This window comes from Corvus moneduloides, chromosome 16 (assembly GCF_009650955.1).
Source record: "Corvus moneduloides isolate bCorMon1 chromosome 16, bCorMon1.pri, whole genome shotgun sequence".
NCBI lineage: Eukaryota > Metazoa > Chordata > Aves > Passeriformes > Corvidae > Corvus > Corvus moneduloides.
In genome coordinates, this window is record NC_045491.1 from 8,655,066 (window position 1) to 8,673,520 (window position 18,455).

The 18,455-nt window shown below is 48.7% G+C and overlaps 1 protein-coding gene across 3 annotated transcripts in view; it reads left to right on the forward strand.

Annotated features, from left to right (window-relative positions):
* Positions 1 to 18,455, forward strand: part of LMF1 (lipase maturation factor 1) — a 151,157-nt gene that overhangs the window by 18,086 nt on the left and 114,616 nt on the right. For 2 of the 3 annotated variants that reach the window (XM_032125490.1, XM_032125488.1), the window contains one exon: positions 9,386 to 9,396. In XM_032125490.1, the coding sequence (XP_031981381.1) occupies positions 9,386 to 9,396 (11 nt within the window). Of the gene's footprint in view, positions 1 to 9,384; positions 9,454 to 18,455 lie in introns of those variants that run through there. The other variant, XM_032125489.1, reaches the window with a different exon arrangement.

Below are 18,455 nucleotides of genomic sequence, written 5' to 3' on the forward strand. Positions count from 1 at the left end.
AAGAATCAAAGCAGCCCAGCTCCTTCAGCTGCAGCCTCATTTTTCATCAGATCCTCTGGAATGGGTCGCTGGGTGGCCAGACCCAGATTATTCCTGTTGTGCATGTGGTGTGACATGGAATTCTCTGGAGAGGGGGATGCTGGGTGCTTCCAGTGCAGGGAATGAGCAAAGCAGGATTCCCTGAATTCTCCCTGTCCCTCAGGAATTGTGGTGGTGGAAAGGGGTGAGCTCAGAGTACCCAAAATCTGCTGGTGGGTGGGCAGCATTGGCCTTAGAGCTTAGGCTGGCCTTAAAACAAAGGCTGGCTTTAAAATTCCTGTCTCACACTGGTTTGTAGGTGGGGTTAGATGGTCCTTTAGTTGTCCTGCTCCCAGTTTGGGGCAGATTGAGAGGTTTTGATGAGTTCTGTTGCTTCTCTGAAGCACCTGCAGGAGACCACAGCTCTCCTGGAAAGGACAATGTCAGGCATTCCTGACAGGAGTGATGAGGCAGCTCAGCAGAGAGGTGCCTGAAATGAGGAAGAACTTCCTCCTGTGGCCACATTATTTTGAGTTTTTGTACAAAATCTTGCTGTCCCTGTTCACTGGCCAGTGTGGGCTGCTCTGAGCCAGCCCCATGGGCTCTCCCATCCACCAAAACCTTCAGCTGAGCTTGCCTGGGAAGCCAGTCCAGGGAAGATCCAGCATGCTAAGCAGGAATAGAGCTCTCCTCTTCAGGCCAGTGAGGAACAATTTATTCCTTTTATCGCCTTTTTGTCTATTTTAATTGTAAATGTCCCTATTTGTTTTGGGCTGCAGTCCCCAGACCCTGGGCGCTGCTGAAGGAGCAGCTCTTTCAACTGCTGCCCAGCTGGCTTGGGCTCAGCCAGGGGAAGCTTTGGAAGAGCAAAGTGTCTCCTTTGAAGGGCAGGACACGCTCCCTGCCTGCCCTGGCCCCACCTGGCAGCTGGGGAATATCCATGAGCCTGAGGACAGCACAGCCAGGAGCAGCTGAGGGCTTGGAGGGTGTTAAACCCCCCAGGAAAACTGCTCCTGTGAGCTGTTTGTAGTGGGGTTTGAAGGGTAAGGATTCTTTTGGCAACGTAAAATCCCAAGAACCGGGCCCAGTTTGTTGCCCTTGACTTTGCCAGTTTGTTGTCTTCCACTCTGAACAGTCTGCAATAAGATGCACCTCGGTGGGTCTCAAAATTAAGTGACCTTGTGGAGAAATGAATTTATTTTGGTGCCTGGGAAGTGTGGGGTCAAGATTCCCAGTGCTCTCCACCTTCAAACTGGGCAGGTTTTGTCCTTCTGGGCGCAGTGTTTCCCAAAACAGCTGTGGGTCTGCTTGGACTAGACCCGGGTGTGTTTGGGGTCAAGGCCACCCGTGTGATGGGGTCACACTCAGTGTGTCCAGCTTAAAATACTGGGGTGTATTTTTCTTTTATCCCCATCTGCCACTTTTAAACTTTTTCCTTTTGAAGTAGGAGACCGTCAAGAGTCTCAAAATCTGCCAGGGCAAAGAATATTTCCTATCTGACCCGTTGGGTGGAGTGCTGAATCGTGATGTTCGTTTTAACCTCGATTATTCCTGTCATTTCTGCACTAGTAAAATAGGAGTAAAGTGATAGTGGTCCCAGGTTGAGTAGAGTAGAAGCTGTTTAAAGATGTTTTAAAAGAGTTTTGTTGGAATTCCTCATAGTTCCAACATCCACTTTGCAGCCTGCAAATCCAGCTTGTCCAGAGCACAGCTCCACTGGTCCCATACAAAAGGCTTTGCCTTTCTCCCACTTCCTCCCTTCTGAATATTCCTATAATGGATTTTCATCCATTTGAACAAGGATGTGGGAAAAGCTGCCCCTTGGTTTAATCAAAATCCCTGTTGCAGGTGGCCCTGTGAAGCCTCCATTTGAGGCTTCTTTCCCTGTGGGATCTGTGTTTGTGAGGATGGGCATTGTCCTGTGGCAGGACAAGCTCTGTGGGAGAGGCTTCCAGCAGGAGTTAAATCAGCTTTGTTGCAGAAGCACTAATGCACTTCTAAAGTGACTTAGTAATTCTGGAATAAATTCACTTTTATCCCCCAGTAAGGTGTCTCCAGAGAGCTATTACATTTTCTTATAGAAACAAACTTTTCAGCTACTCTGCCACCGATCTCCTGTTTCTTCTGCTGTTGTTTCCTCCCTTCCAGCACTTCCAACTGGCATCTGAAACCCCTTCCTTTCCCTGGGTTGTTGTGTTGGGTCATTTCCCAAAGCTCATTGCCCGTTGTCAGACAGCAGAGATTTAAAAAAAAAAACCAACAAAAAAAAAAAAGCTGGAATTGTGGGATTTTAAATGGTGTTGCCTTTATTTTCGTTCATGATTCTGGTGGAGTTACAGGAGCTCAAGGGAGTAAGTTAAACAAGGCAATAAATAAAATGTTATAGCATGAGGTGGCTACAAAAAGAGGTTCTTTTCAGTGTGTTCTTCCCTTGTGGGAAAGGGTGGTGCAGCTACTGCCAGCAGGTATTTAGGGTCAAGTGAGACCAAGCAGCACCTTTTTTTTTCCTGCAAGGAATATGAAACAGAGCTTCTGTGGCCTTTGAAGCCCGAAAGTTGCACAGAGGGGAGGAGATGCTCCACAACTTCCTGGTGGTTTTTCATCTTTAGCTGCTGGAACAGAACAGCTTGGGAGTTTCATATGGAAGGATGAGGCTTCTCTCTGAGGCAGGTGATTTAATTGCAATTAAATGACTGTGATTAGAAGTTCATCTGCAGCAGAGAAAGAGGAAAGGCTGGTGTGTGGTGGAGGGCTAGTGGGGTTTGTCTCATTAAAAAGCACTTGACCCATTCAGGGTTTAATTAGGGTGTGCTGGGGGCTGGGTCAGGCTGAGCTCCAGTGGCTGCTGGAGCTCAGGAGGTGCTCAGGGAGTGTTTTCCCTCTCCAGGAAGCTGCTAGTGGCCATTCAGTGAGCCTCTTCCCATGTTCTTTCTTCTTATTTTCTACACCTTTGGGTTCTGAGACTAAAGGGTGTTTATCCAGAGTGATCCAGCCCAGTAAAGGTTGGAGACAGATCTTTGAGTTTCTCATTCCAAGTTGGAAAGCAGCCAGGGTGTGAATTGGGGCTGGATTAGGCAAAGCATTCCCACTTTTAAGCGTGTTGGTTTGTGACTCTTTGATGGTGAGGGCACAAGAGCGTGAACAGAATCATCCTGGAATGGACTGGGTTGGAGGGACCGTAAAGCTCATCCCATTCCACCCCTGCCATGGGCAGGGACACCTTCCACTGTCCCAGGGTGCTCCAAGCCCTGTCCAGCCTGACCTTGGACACTTCCAGGGATCCAGGGGCAGCCCCAGCTTCTATGGGCACCCTGTGCCAGGGCCTGCCCACCCTCCCAGCCAGGAATTCCTTCCCAGTATCCCACCTAACCTTGCCCTCTGACAGTTCGAAGCCATTCCTGCTTGTCCTGTCCCTCCATTCCTTGCAAATCCTTTCTCCATCTTTCTTGCAGGCTCCCTTCAGGTCCTGCAAGGTCACAGTTAGGTCACCCTGAAGTTCTCCAGGCAGAACAATCCCAACTGTCCCAGCTGTTGCTCCCAGCAGAGCAGCTCCATCCCTCTGACCATCCTGGTGGCCTCCTCTGGCCTGGAGGAGCCCTGTCCTGACCAGCAGATGAGAGAATCCCCCTTGGAGCTCCCAGCAGCCCAATCCAGCTGCAGCAGGGATCAGTGGATCCCCTCTGGAGCTGTGCTGGCTTTTTAAGCAGTGTGGATAATTCAGGAAGACTTTTTGTCAGACACTGAAGAATCAGGAGCTGGGCAAGGAAGGAGTAGGAACCTGGGTGTCCTGGGTTTTGTCAGGACATGTGGGATTCTCTGAGATCACAGCACAGGTGGGAGTGGATCTCTCAGCTGTGCTTGACTGAGTGACCTTGGCAAGGGCTTCCCATCAGTCTCTATCCTGCTTTATCAGCCTGTCTGGAAGTGATACAAGCTTGTACTGAGGGACTGGAATTCTTAACTGAGACCAGCTTTCCATTCAGGTTGGAAGTGGAAGCAGAAATTCACATCATGCCTGAGTCCAGTGTCCAGTTTTGGGTATTAAAAAGAAATATCTTTAGATAAATCTCATTAACCAATATCACCTTGGTGCCTGGGCTAAATTGGAGTAATTTGGAGGTTTTTAGGGCCTTGCAAATAAGTCTTTACCCAGAACCCTTTTTGCAGCCTGGCTTTATTTTCCCAGCTCTCCAAAATACCCCAATGACAACAACAAGAAGAAAAGTTAGAATATCTTGCTCCTTTATCAGGCCTTGGCAGGGAAGCTCAGGAATTTCTTTGTTATTGTGGCTTGCAGCCTCGCATCCCTTCTGCTCTGAGCTGCCCTCCCTCCGTCCCCAGCAAGCAAAGATTATCTCTGGAAGCGTAAAGCCAGCCTTGCAGGATCTCAGGGGGTCATCCTTCCTGCCCAGGAAGCTGCTTTTTGGCGCTTCCTCCTTGCCCAGAAGAGAGGGAAGGGATCGGTTTCAAAGAATGCTGCGAGCAGCCCTGAGCGCTGGAGATGACACATTAATGAAAACAAAGATTAATTCCATGTGACACCGTTGCCTTGCAGTACAACCGGGAGCTAATGAAGCTAATGAGAACCATATTTGGGGTGAGAGATGAAAATTTAATTGTGGCTGATGGCAGAAATGAATCATGGAGTGTTTTCCCCCCCTCCCAGCATGGGGAAGGTTTTCCCCTCCCTGCGCCTGGGGTTGGAGTAGGAGCAGTCCTTGAGAGGGGCCAGGTGGGATCTGCTCAGCTGGAATTCCAAGTGGATGGGCAGGAGGAGGTGATCCATGGCTGGATTAGTCCTGGAGACCTAGAAATGTGTGAGGTAAGTGTAGGTGGCACTGGGGAATCTCAGTCTGCAGAGTGCTTGGCAGCAGGGGCCAACCCCAGAGAGATTCATTAGTGCAATTAAAGGATTCTTTTTTTTAATCAAGGAATTACTCACATCCTGTTTTCCTGGGGTTTTACCTGCAGAGCCTTTCTGCTGGTACAGTAGGATCATAGCAGTGCTCAAGAGGTGATTCCCACTTGTTCCAGGTCCTGAATGTGTCCAGGCTGATGCTGATCCTGTGGTTTTCCATCAGGGTCTGTGTCCAGTTGTGCTCCTGCTTCTGGGCACGCCCTGGTTTGGCAGCCTGGGGTCCTCTTCCTGCTGCCTGTTCCCATTCTCCCCTTCCCCTGGGCTCAGTGTCCAGCTTAAGGAGCAGCTCAGAGCAGGATTCCCAAGGCTGCCACTTCAGCATCTGCTTTTGGCACTGGCAGGATTTTACCAAAGCAAACCCCGCTGGAGTCTGACAAATTGTGCAGTCACCTAAGCCAGGGTTTGGAATCATTTTTTGACTTTGGAAACGAGTGTGGGCAGAGTTGGTGAGTGCTGGGGCTCAGCTGGATAATTCCCATTTGGTCTCCTGATCAGGCCTTTGCCAGGGGAGTACAATGTGGCGCTTTGGGAAGAGCCAAGTGGATGCACAGGATGGGACATCCCATTCCGCATCCCCTGCTTGGCTCCAGCCCTGCCCAGGCACCTTTCCCAGCACCGAGGAGCAAACCTTCTCCTCCTCCTTCTCCTCCTCCTTTATTTTTAATGTTAGCCCCGTTCCTCCCATTTAAATGTGGATGTTGTAATTACAGAGCACAGAATCCCAGCTTTTAGAGCTCTGTGACCACAAGAAAGTGAATCCAGAAACCAGACTGGTTTCATTTGCTCCCATTCCAGCTGATTTCCTCCCCCCACCACGGCTGTGCAGTGCTGAAGGCTTGGCAGGGACCAGAACCAGCTGTCAGAAAGGTTTCTTACCCCCACACTTTTAAGTTAATGATGTTCTGAAATTAATGGTGCACCAGGCTAATCCTGGATCTCATTTTGATGGATTTGCTGTCTCTTGCCAGCCATGTTTCCCAACTGGGCTGGGGAAGTGGATCCCCAGGTCCCAGGGAAGAAAAACGGGTGGTTTTCCATCCTAAGTGTTTACAGCTTTAATTTGGTTGGTATATTGTGGTTTTCCAGCAAGCTTTCAGTAACTTTTGGAAGCTGTGGATGAGCTTTTCCACTCCTCAGAGCCAGGGAAGTGGCAGCGTCTGGGTGTCCCTTTGCTCTGGAAGGGGCTGTGGCCCCAGGCTGGGCGCAGGAGAGGCTCAAGCTGTGGCACAGGGGGGAGAAGCTGAAGGAGCTGAGGGAAAGGAAGAGTGGGAAAGGAGACAGAGATCAGTTGTGTGAAAGAAGCAGAGATGTTGGAACACTGGCACAGAGTGCCCAGAGGGGTTGTGGAGTCATCCCTGGAATTGTTCCAGGCCAGGTTGGATGGGGCTTGGAGCAGCCTGGGACAGTGGAAGGTGTCCCTGCCCATGGCAGGGGTGGCACTGGATGAGCTGTGAGGTTTTTCCACCCCAAACCATCCCAGGATTCTGCTCTCTGTCCTGTCTCCCTGTGGACAGGACAAGAAGCTGCTGGTTTGTGTGATGGGAAGGAAGATCCAGGTTAGGCATAAGGAAAAGCCTCCTAAATGTCCCTGTGGAACAGCCCCAGGCTGCATCCCTGGAGAGGGAGGGGAATCTCAGTTTCTGCTTGGCCAGGCCTCTGGCTGAGGTGCTCCTCACGCAGTCCTGTCCCAGGACAGGTGCATTTCCCACGTTTTCTGTACTTCCATGGCTTCACCCTTTTGAACACCGTGCTGGCTTCGTGGCAGGTGGCTCATCCAGCTTTCCCTGTTGCTGGAATTTTGGAAGGAAGCTGCAGCTGTGTGTGTCCATTTGGTTGCCTGCTGTGGCCTGAGGCTGCTCCAGGGGAGATGATCCCCCGCTTCCTTCCCTCCCTGCCACAGGGAAGATCTGGATAGTTAAAAATGCCACATTCCCACCTTCCCAGGGATGGGATACCTCACAGTGGTGCTCCCAGCTTGTGGAGATTTCCTGGAAGCCTCCTTTTGGGAAGCAAATCCTGATGGAAAATAGGAAATATTCCTGTACCCAAGTAACTTTTCCCTCATCCCAGGTTCCAGAGCCCAGAGAAAGGAGAGGGATTCCTGATGGAGATGGAAGTTGACATCTGGGTTCACGTTCCATGGAGGATGTTCTCTGTGGAGAACAGCAATGGGAGCTGTTAACACCAGCTGCAGATTTAGGGATGCAGCAGGGAATTCTCCTGCCTGTGGAAATTTAGTTGGAAGCAGCTCGTGGTGTTGGGCACTGCTGGGGTGGGTGGGACCGGTTTTACTCCGTTTTTATTACAAATACAGCTGGATTTTCCTCAGAACTTCCATAGATGTAAAGGTAAAGCCTGCCTGTTCTATCCTATTTTTAATCGACTCCATTTGGAATATTGTTTCAGGAATGTTTTCCAGCCTTAGAGGAAGCCCTGTCACAAACAACCCCTGCATTAAATAACCTGGGCAGCTCTGGGGTGGCTGAGTGGAGAAGGAAATGTAAATTTATGGGGCAAGTCTGGCTGATGAGCTCCTCCTCCTCCTTCAGCAAATAAAAGCCATCATCCCACATGCTTTGCATGCAGGAAAAAAGGCATTCTCTGGAAAAGGTGGCATTTTGTGCGGGCTGAGTTTGGGAATTCCTGATCCCTGGAAGCTCTTGTGGAGCCGTGTCCTCAAATTCTTGCCAGCAGGATGTGTTTTCCTTGGGAATAATGGGGTTCAAACCATGTTTTGCTCTCAGATTTTGCTTTCCAGGAATATACTGGAGCTAGAATTAATCAGCAGGACAAGGTGGTGAAAACCATTTAACTCAAATATTAGATGATGTTTATGATTCCCAGCTGATCTGGGCTAAGTGGGATGTGGATTTGCCTCCCCTGGCAAGTCAGGCCTAGAAATGTTGTCTCTCCCAGCAGAAAACAGCCATGGCATCACTTTTTAATTTGATTTAGGCAATCCAAGTGGAGCAGGCTTGGAATCAGCAGAATTTCTGGCTCTGACGACGTGCAGATCAAAAGTTCCACTGGTGAAGTTTACCCCCAAGCCTGCAAAATCAAATCCATGTTTTTCCTTGTCATTATCTGTTGGGAATGTTTCAAATGCTGAGGCACAAGTGAAAAAACCACATTGTTACAAGAAATATTTCTGCTAGCTCCTGACAGAGCACCTTGAAAAGGAAAACTGGTGATTAAGGTCAGAACCCCAACCTGAAATGTGGGGGAATTGGGTACCTGCCCTGCTTGTACCTATTAAAAAACTAAGAAATCCCTGCAAGAATTCCTGCTGCTTTTATGGATTCGGAGTGGGCCCTTTGGTTTGGTTTCCTTGGCGTTTGTCTCGCAGGCTTCTTGAGAGGAATAAATCCACAAGTGTTTGCCTGTCATCACATGACAAGGCCGGGAGCCTGGATTGATGTAATCAGCGCCAGACACACGTCAGAAAACTTCATGTGGTTCAGCAAAATACAATATTTTATTAATTCCTCATTTGGGGGGGGGGGGTGTGGGGTGTGTGTGTTTTAAATGAGCCTCAGGGGGTTCTTAACTTCTGCCAAGAAATGAGAATAATTCCTCTGAGTTGGTGTTGAGCGGCACCACGAGCGTGGTGGAGATCAGCAAAGCGAGGCTCCCTTAACGGCAGAGAGCTTTACAAAAAGCTGCTTTTATTATTAACAAAACTACAAATTAGCCTGCAATAGCAAGGTGTCTTTGTACATCAGCAAATCTGTAGGAAATTGTTGCTAAATATGGTGCAAAATACTGAGATTGTTGGGTTTTAGAGTGAATCAAACTGTGCGTGAGTACAAAACGAACGCGCTTACTCAGGGCATCTTCAGTAACAGCGAATCCTTCTGAAAATCTTTCAAACCTGGGGTGGTTTTTAGTTTTGGGGGGGTTTTTTTTGGATTTTTGGGTTAGTTTAATATGCTGCAGATACAAATAATAAAGGCCTGATGTGGGATTGAAGCCATGCTGGGAATAAACACAAGTTGAAGGAGAACATCTTAAAACTTGCTCAATGCTAGGATTAAAAGTCAGTTTTAATCAGAATTGGTGATCTTACAGGAAGTCACCCTGCTGCAGCTGAGGCTGAAGGGAATTCCAGTGGGAAAACCAGGAGCAGCTCTTGGCAAGCCCAGACCTGGTGGGATTTGGGGCAGGGGGGTCCCTTCTGTGTCTGCTGCTTTATGCAAAGAAGGGGGGCAATCCCTTGGAGTGCTGACTAGCCCAAAAAGTTGGGAATTTGCTCTTTTTCCATTTCCAGGCAGCAGCATTTCCCCGTTTGTGTTACATTTTATGCGATTCAGGACTTTTCTGTCCTCCTTGACAGCGTTTTGAAACTCCGAAGGTTTAAAGTGAGGAACAAAACTAACACAGGACGTCGATTCCTTGAATTTATCAAGCCCAATTTTAATTCTTTTGCCTTTTCTTCCTTTTGTTTTGCAGGTATTCCTTTGGTAAGTGACTAAAAATGAGCCAAAAGCTGCATTTATCATTTTTTGATGCATTTGTGGGTACGTAGCTTTTACTTTACTCCAGCTTGTTTGCTCTTTCTCTGGCATGTTCAAGTTTTGATTCCTTTTTTTACTCTTTCTCTGGCGTGTTCAAGTTTTGATTTTTTTTTTTAAATTAAGGCTATTTTTGTCAAGTTTATATATAATTTTTTTAAGCATTTGATTATCTTTCACTGCCTTTCTTTCTGCTCCTATGCCCTCAAAGAAAGGAGATTCTGTAAATTGAGGCTGGAGAGAGTTGGTGGAAGGGTTATGTTTATGATGAAGGGAACAAAGGACATCCCTGGGAGGGAACCTGTTCCTCCCAAATTCCCTTTCCACGGGTGATTTGGATATCAGGAATTTCTTACTCCTATCCTGGGCTTTTCCCTGGAATGAGGTGCAGCTCATTCCTTGGAAGTCAGGACATGCTTTGCCCAGCTTGGTGGGTTTTTTTTTTTTTTTTTTTTAGTTTTCCAACCCATTCCTAAATGGAAAATTAGAAATCCTTCTGGAAGCATTCCTCTCTGTGGAAATATTGGGAAAACTGCAGATTTTCTGGGAATGACTGCCTTGGAATAATGTCTTAAATGAGCTTATCTGGCCATGTTTTCTCCCTTCAGGAATGTGCTCGTGCCATGGGATGGGTGGGTGAAGGACGCTGGATCGTGGTTGGAGATGGGATTTGTATTCCCAGCTTGGCTCCATTCATAGATGGAATCTGGTTGCTCAGAAAGGAGGAATGAGAATGGTTGAATTCCATTTGGGTGTGAATATTAGGGAGGTTTGATCCCTTCTCCTCCTGGGAATTGCAGCTGTCTCCTCGTTTCCAATGGATTGTTTTAATCGTGGGCACTTGAGCTGTCTGAGGGTTTCTGGGAATGTTGAGGTGGAGCTTCTTCAAGTGGAGAAGCTGAGGAATATGGAGAATTTTCCATTATAATCCATAAAACATTCCAGATAATGCTTCCCTGTTGAATGTGGATATTTTATCCAGGACAGCACAAACCCAGAGGGTTGGACTGGAGTTACTAATCCTCTGGATGTGTTGCTGATGGGTGTAGAAAAATGGCTTTTTTTTTGCTTTGTTTTCCAAGTGGTGTTTCATCTTTTTTTGGCCTTTCCTTGTGTCCCAACTGGAGACTCCCCCTCCAAGCAGCCCTTTGTACGCAGTGGGGTCTCTCCCTTCCCTGCTTTTGGCGTGAGGGCTCCTTCGGAATGAGATGAAGGAGATGTAAATCTCCAGTTCCTTTTGTTAGAATACAGGAAAACCACAATATTTTTGTTATAATATAGCTGAAACAACAACATTGTCATCCATTGCTGGGGCAGTACATTAAATATTGCTGAGCTCTGGAAGCCTCATTCTTTGGGAGCATCTACTTCAAAGCAAGATCCTTTAAAAAAAAAAAAAAAAATTCCTGGAGAGTTCTTTGTAAGTGCTGACTGTTTCCTATTCCCCTCCAGGAAGTGTGGGGGTTTTTTTGCTGCATCTCAAGATGCATTTTGGTAGCCTCTATTCAAACTCCATGCTGTCCCTATGAATTTTAAAGAACTCCAGAGCCTGGAAATAACAACAAGCTGTGGGATCAGCTGGTATTGCCACAGGTTTTGCTCTTTGCTCTTACTCCTGGCAGGGAAGTGTGATGAAAAGCACTCCTCGCTGGAGGGAGTGAGCTGGGAAACAGGAATGCCAAGCCCCACGCTGGGCTGTGTGTCCCTGGAAGGTGAGGAGTTGCTCTGGGATGCAGATCCTGGAGTGGGCATCAGCCAGGGGCTTGTGCTGCTCTGGGATCAGCTGAGCTGGGATAACTTCAGGCTTTGCTTATTGTGATTGTGATGTAAACCTGGCTTTGCACCCAGTGGGGTGCCCTCGGTGAGGGGTGCTGGTGGCACCTGGGCCCTTCCCTGTGCATGGGCACTGATCCAGATCCAGGGCCCCTTTTCTCCCTGGTTTTGGCAGGGCACTGCTCTGGTGGGACTGTGGATGGATGGAGTGCACTGGCAGGCTTTGGGGTGGTTTTGGGATGGATGGGTGGACGGATGGAGGTGCTGCCCATCCTCCCTGGAGCACAGCTGCAGGACCACGCTGCTCCTGCAGAGCTTTCCTGGCTTTTCCATCCTTAGCCTCAATCTCCTCCTTGAGCTTTGCAGTTCCAAGGTCTTTCCCTCACGTTCTCCCTGTTGGAGCCCCTTTCCAGGTGTCCTGGTCTGGCTCAGCTCCAGTCATGGCAGCTCTGCCCCTCTCTCCAGGTTCCCACTGTGGTGCTGGGGTTAGAAAGAACCCCCAAGGCCAACTTCCTGCTTTATCCTTGCTGAAAATCAAGGACCTGTGTTCTCCTGGCTTAGGATGAGACCGAAACTGCTTCCCCAGGTCTGTGGTGGTGCCAGCTTTGCTGTTTCTGACCCTGGGCTCTCTCCTAAGAGCAGGAATTTCTGCCTGGGATGCCCCCCAGGACTTCTTTTTTTCCCTCGATAGAAATCCGATTCCATGTAGGGATTTATTATCCCTGCTCTAGCAGAGGCCTGGAAAAGGTGCTGCTGTTTTCCAGGCTTTCTTGTCCTCTTTTCTTCTGCTCTGCCTTCTGGTTTTAAGGAGTCCCAGATACTCTGAAGAGACTTTGATGGTCCTGAGCCTGCCTTGGTCAAAAAAAAGCTGGCACTGGGGAGTTCAAAGCAGGAAAACTGCAAGGATGGAGCGAGCTGTAGTGAATCTGTGTAGAGTGAAAATCCAGGGAAAATGAGGTCACTGTCCAGAGAGATCCTGACTCCTCTGTGCCTATAGGATCCCTGTCGGAGCAGCAATCCCTATTCCCAGCAAGGAGCAGGCAGGAAAGGCAGGAATGCATCTGCTGACCTCGTGGCTATCAATGGGATCATTAAGCAGAAAGGACGGAGGAGCAGCTGATCTGATTTGACTCCCGATGCTCCAAAGTGTCCTGTCTGGAGCCAAAGCAAATGTTTCCGTAGGGATCATTCCAGAGAGCCTGGCTTCTGCTCTCCTCACAGGCCAGAATTAGAAGCACATTTTAAAAGCAAAAGCTTTTTTTTTCCCCTCTCTCCCAGTAAGCTTCCTTGTTAATTCTGGTGTGGAGAGAAGACAATCCCTGAACAAACTCCAGAGGTTTTTTCCACTATCTGTAAATATGGAATGAGCAAATAACTGAGTTCCTACCTAAAATGCCCCCCAATTTTGTTGCATCTATTAGCTCAGAATTTGAGCTTGAAGTGTGTTTTGATTAGAAGTAGAATAAGAAGTTGAAAGCCGAGTATTTGTAATTCTCCATCACTTGTTAAATCCTCACTCTTTGCTTCAATGCAAATTGTTCCAGGGAGGATTTTCTCTTAAGAGGTCTTCAGGGAATCTCAAATTTTAGATGTGCATTGACATAAAATTAAATGTTAGAGTGCACAGCTGGGGTTCTGGGCAAGATGGAGGAGATGTTTCTGCTCTGTGAGTGCGTGTTCCCAGGGAAGGGGGAAGTTTTTCCTTAGCTGCACTGTCCTAGAGAGCAGCTCTGTAGTCGTGGAGAAAAATGAGAGGAAAATGAAACAACTGAGGTCAAACTTCACTGGTGCAGGCCCAAAGCTTAAGAGTGCTGAGGTGGGGATGGGTCTGGGCTGAGCTGAGATGGAGCTTCCTGCAGACCCCTCTGCAGTGTGGGAGATTGCCCAAGAGAATTCCCTGGCAGAGAAGCTGTGGCTGCCCCATCCCTGGAAGCTTTCAAGGCCAGGTTGGAGTGGGCCAGGAGCAACCTGGGATAGTGGAAAATGCCCATGGCAGGGGTGGAGCTGGACTGACTTAGAGGTCCCTTCCAAGCCAACCCACTGTGGGGTTCTGTGCTGTTTCAGATGGCAGCAGGGAATTCCCGTGCTGGCATCCCATGGCAGCGGTTGTGTGGGAGACCCTGGTAGCAGGATGTGGGGTTGGGCTGCTCCGTGTTATTCCCAGAGAACTTTGCTCCCTTCCCAGCAGGAGGCCCTGGATCTGAGTGTCCCAGAGCCCCTGGGAATGGTTGCACACCCAGCTGGCCATGGGCTGCTCTTTATTCATCCCCTCAGGCCGGGATGGGAGGGCTGGGGCTGCTTCCTGACCATCCTGTTCCTGCCTAATATTGGGATCTGCTGTTCCTATTGCTTGTGTAAGAGTGGGAAACTTATCTCTCTGTCTTATTAAATCTATTTTTCAAGCTGTCACTTAAGCAGGTCTAGTGACAGAGTCGGATGTTTATGTGGCCCTGGACACTTGAACTCTGGTGTTTTCAATCACAACAGCACCTTTTGCCAGCCGTTCTGAATTAAAAACTCCCCCTGACCTTTTACCCCCGGCCCTCTTAAATTCATGCTTTAAAAACAGCTTAATGAGGGGTTTACTGGCCCAATTGGAAGTTTTTATTAAAACCTATTAGTGAGCTGGAGTAGCCTGCCTGAAGGAAACGATTAGCCCAGAGCAGCTCTGCTCAGAGCTGGCCCTTAGCCACTCCAGGTTTTCCCTAAACTGCTTCCAGACCCACGTTAACCCCAACACTGCAGCCTGCATGGAATTCATATCCTCTGCCTTAATTTATGGCTTGTCTGATTCCCTCCCCAGCCTTGCCCCATGTTTGGGTTTAATGTCATTAGGCCGGCATTAAAGGGCAGCAGGGCCTTCGCTCGGGCCTGGCTCGTTTGGGAACCGCAGTTAGGGGAAGTGTTCCCCAAATCTTTTGCTGCCTCAGGGATGAGGTGTGGAGCTTGCTTGGACAAATCCACGATGCTCCTGTGCTCCTAGGGGAGCTTTCCATGAGGAGCATCCCAGCATGATGGAGTTGGAGATGCACTGGTGGAACACGCGGGGGTTTGGCACGAAATTGGGTTTTCTGGAGGACACAGAGCTTGGAATCACAGAGAGGAGCTGGAGGGTGGAAATCCCAGCTGGCTTCTGCTGTGAATTTCCCGTTGGATCTGAGCTTGTTTGCTCTAAGTCTGTGTTTCATATTAAAAATTAGGCCAGTGGTTCTTGCCTATCTTCAAAATAAACCTTACAAGGCTTTGGAGATGTTATCTCCATGGTCTTATCTCCATGGAGTTGAGGGAAACAGGCCAGAGCTCCACCTTCTTAGGAAGAACCTCCAGTGGAAGGTGGCCCTGCCCGTGGCGGGGATGGGCTTTAAGGTCCCTTCCCACCCAAGCCATGCCAGGGTTCTGTGGAGGCAAACCAAAGGCTGAGATTTGCACTCTCCTTTCCAAAGCCTGGTTTTAGCCTGGAAACGAGCCAGATTCTCTCCTAATGAGACAAGAGTAGCAAAATTAACGGGGAAAAAAGCAGGGAATAGCCCCAATGTACCAACCAGGCTGCTGTTTAATTGACAGACATTTTGATTCTGGGATGCACCTTGAGCGTGATAAAGCAGAAATAACCCCAAAACAAAAAGCAGCTGGTCCCTCTCCTCACCCCACATTCCCAGAGCATCACCTCCTGCCTGTATTTCTCCTGGCACATGGATGCACCGACCTTGGAGCATTTAAAAAAGAATGTTTAAGGAAAAATCTGCCATTAAAGTTATTACTGTAAAGTAGTGCCTTTGATTGCGGCAATTATGCAAATGATCTGAAGGGATGAAATGCTCCTTAACGAGGCCTGATGGAAATGGTGGTGCTGGAGGGAGTGCAGAACTTCTCCAAACAGCTTTCCATGCATGGAATTTTCTTCCAGCCCTTTGCCATGTTCCTGGATCTCGACCTGTGTCACTGCTGACCGGCCTGCGGATGTGATTTTATTTTCCCTTAATCCAGGAATGTAAGTGGGTGGAATGGGAACGCTGGCCTTGCAAAACTGGGAAACCCTTTTCCCTAAGCAAATTGTTTCTGCACAGCTCTTGTGACCGACTTTTGGCCTGGCCTTGAGAAAAAGGAAACAAACAAAAATGCCTTTTGCAGGCCGGGGTTTCATTCTTTGGAGAAATTTGGGAAGAATTCTCCATGGAAAGGGTGGTCAGGCACTGGAAGGGGCTGCCCAGGGAGGTTTGGTGTCCAAGGAATTCCTGGAGGTGGCACTCAGCGCTCTGGGCTGGGAACAAGGTGGGGATTGGGCACAGCTTGGACTTGGTGATCCTCGAGGTCTTTCCCAACTTTTATGATTCTGGGATTCCATGATTTCCATCAGGAAAGGTGAATTGGGTTGGGTGACTGGCAAGGGTGGGAATCTCTTTCCTTAAGGCTCAGATTGAAGTGTTGCCAAGTTAATTGAAATTGTCTTCAGTATTAGTTTCAAAGCAAAGAGTTGGATCCTTGTCTCCCATAATTTGGAAAAACGTGGCCTGCACTTAGGTGGGAAGTCTCCGGTGTGGATGTGGCTGAGAGAATGATCTCCCAGTTTGGATTGGGTTAAAAAAGAGGGAAAGGGACCTTTTCTATGGGCAGATCGTGACAGGATAAAGGGCAGTGGTTTTAAACTGCCAGAGGGCAGGGATAGATGGGATGTGGGGAAGGAATTCCTCCCTGTGAGGATGGGGAGGGGCTGGAATGGCTTTCCCAGAGAAGCTGTGGCTGCCCCTGGATCCCTGGAAGTGTCCAAGGCCAGGTTGGACGGGGCTTGGAGCAGCCTGGGAATTGTGGAAGGGGTTGGGATTGGAACTAGATGAACTTTAAAGTCTCTTCCAACCCAGACTGTTCTGGGATTCTACACTAGGAGAAAGGCAATTAGTTTAATTAGCTCTAATTGCTCTTAGTCGGTGAGACTGAACCTGTTCGCAGATTCACCTGCACAGTTTGGTGCTGGCCCTGAGCTCTCCTGGGTTCTTTATCAAGCCACCACTTGTTCTCCTTATCTTGCACGAGCCTCTCTGTTATCTCTCCTGAGCTTACCCTGGATTTGTGTTAATCCTTCCCATTAAACCCATGGCTTCCTGCCTGTTCCCAGTTCTCCTCCTGTGCGAGAGCAGGAGTGAGCCTGGCGTTCAGAGAAGTGCCAGCTCAGTTCTTCAAAAAGCATCAAAATCTTCGTAGCAGCCTTTTCCCAGCGAGGTGCACCCGAACCACGGCTCACATTTGGAGGAGGATTTGATGTCCAAACATCCCAGCTTGGGCTGTTGCTACGTGTTTGTGCTAGAAAAGGTATTTTTTTCCCCAGAAAAGCTTGTTCCAAACTCACCATAAACAAGGGAAGTGCTGCCCAGCACTGATGCGCTGCCACCTCTCTGGGCTGAGTTCACATCGTGTGCCCAGGGTGGGATGGGGCACCTGGGCACAGCACCCACTTCCTTGGGGCTTTAAGGAGATCCCATAGAATTCCCCAGCTGGAATGGGCTGGGAGAGGGTGGGAATTTTAATGACTCCAGCAGTGCAATCCTCATTCTGTGCATCCTTCAGGAAAGCTGGGCCCCACCTGCCCAGGCTGTGCAGGGATTCGGGATGGGAGGTGTGGCGTGGCCAGTGTCACCTGCAGGGTTCTCCCCTGTGTCCTGTGGGGCACAGATGGCTTTGGAAAAGAAAATCGGGGATGTGGCACCGCTCTGACCCTGCTCCAGTTGTGCTCACAGCGGGTGTTGTGACTCCTGGGAGTTGCTGCTTCTCCTTCTTTTGGTTGTTCCCATTTTGTCACACAAAAGGAGAAATTTTCCCTCTGGAAAACCAGAGCAAAGTCCCCCAGCAAGGCTGACCTGCAATACCCGCTCAGAGTGCTCCTGTAAATATTTTATTGCATGATTATTTTCATCCTTTTGCTCTATTTTTAAGAAAACAAACCCAGACAAGTGTTTGAAAGAGGATTTTTGGCAGGTGTTTAAGCAGCTGCAGAGGCCATTGGCTTTATTTTATGGCATGGAATGGTTTGGGTTGGAAGGGACCTTAAAGCTCATCTTGTTCCGTGGGCAGGGACACTTCCCATTATCCCAGGTTGCTCCAAACCCCATCCAACCTGGCCTTCACCTGGTTTATGGAATACTGCTGGACTTTAAACCTTCATGGTTGAAGGATCTCAAGCTGCCAAGCAGGAATTTGGCACTTTTTGTCCCTGCAGTATTTGGCAGCTGTCCCAAACTCCAGGGAAAATCCACCTGCTTGGCTTCACCTGGAAACAATCTGCTCTAGGGAATGTTCTGTGAGCCCAGAACCCACCTAAAAGCAGAATCCACATCAAAAGTGGGAGATGGGAAGGTTTTCTCCTGGTTTTTAGTGAGAGAGAAGAGCTGGAGAGGCTCCAGTGAAAACAATGGGTCGGTGTTGGCTCCCACAGGCTGACACTGCTCAGCATGGAGCTGTTTAAATTCCCTGTGCTCTCTGCAGGCTTTTGATGGAAGGAGGATGAGAGCAGGGCAGAGCTGCCTCCAAGGCTCGCTTCCATCCCAAGTTCAGGTCTGGCACGGGGGAAGAGGTTTGATTTTTATTTTTGTGTTTTCCTGAAGTTAAATAAACCTTGATGTGCAGAGTAACCCCTGGATAATCACAATGAACCAAAGGGCATCCAAGGAACTGCTGGAGGTTTTCTTTTCCATTATCCACTGTCTTTTCTAACCTCTGATTTATCTGGGGCTCAGTCCCATCCGATGCCCTTTTTCTGCCCTGATCTACACCCCATAAAAGTTTCACAGCACTGATTTATGAGGATGATTCCAGCTCTTCCTAGGAAGTTTTGGAGCCTCATTTTGCCTGGGAATGCTGAGTCCTGGTGGGTGTTCCCAAGGTCTGTGAAAGAATTGTTAATTAAAGGGTTGAGGTCTTGGCATTGGGCATCTTGGGGCAGCTGGAAGTTGTGTGGGGAGCTCTGAGGAAGGCTGGGCTCTTTTTAAGGAATCCAGCTCTTGGGATATTCTCCATCCTTTTCATTGATCTGGGATGTGGAAGTTTGGGTGGAAATCCCTGGATTTTGGCTGCTTTCCACCAGGAATGTTTGGTGAGCAGAGAAGCAGTTTGGGTGAGCTTAAAAGGCCTTGATTTTTTTACCTTTTTTTAATCATTGAGGGGACTGGAAAAGCTCTTGGTCTGGAGCACCATCTCCATCTCTGTGATCTTCCAGGACCCCAGCTGGAAGCAGTCACACCCCT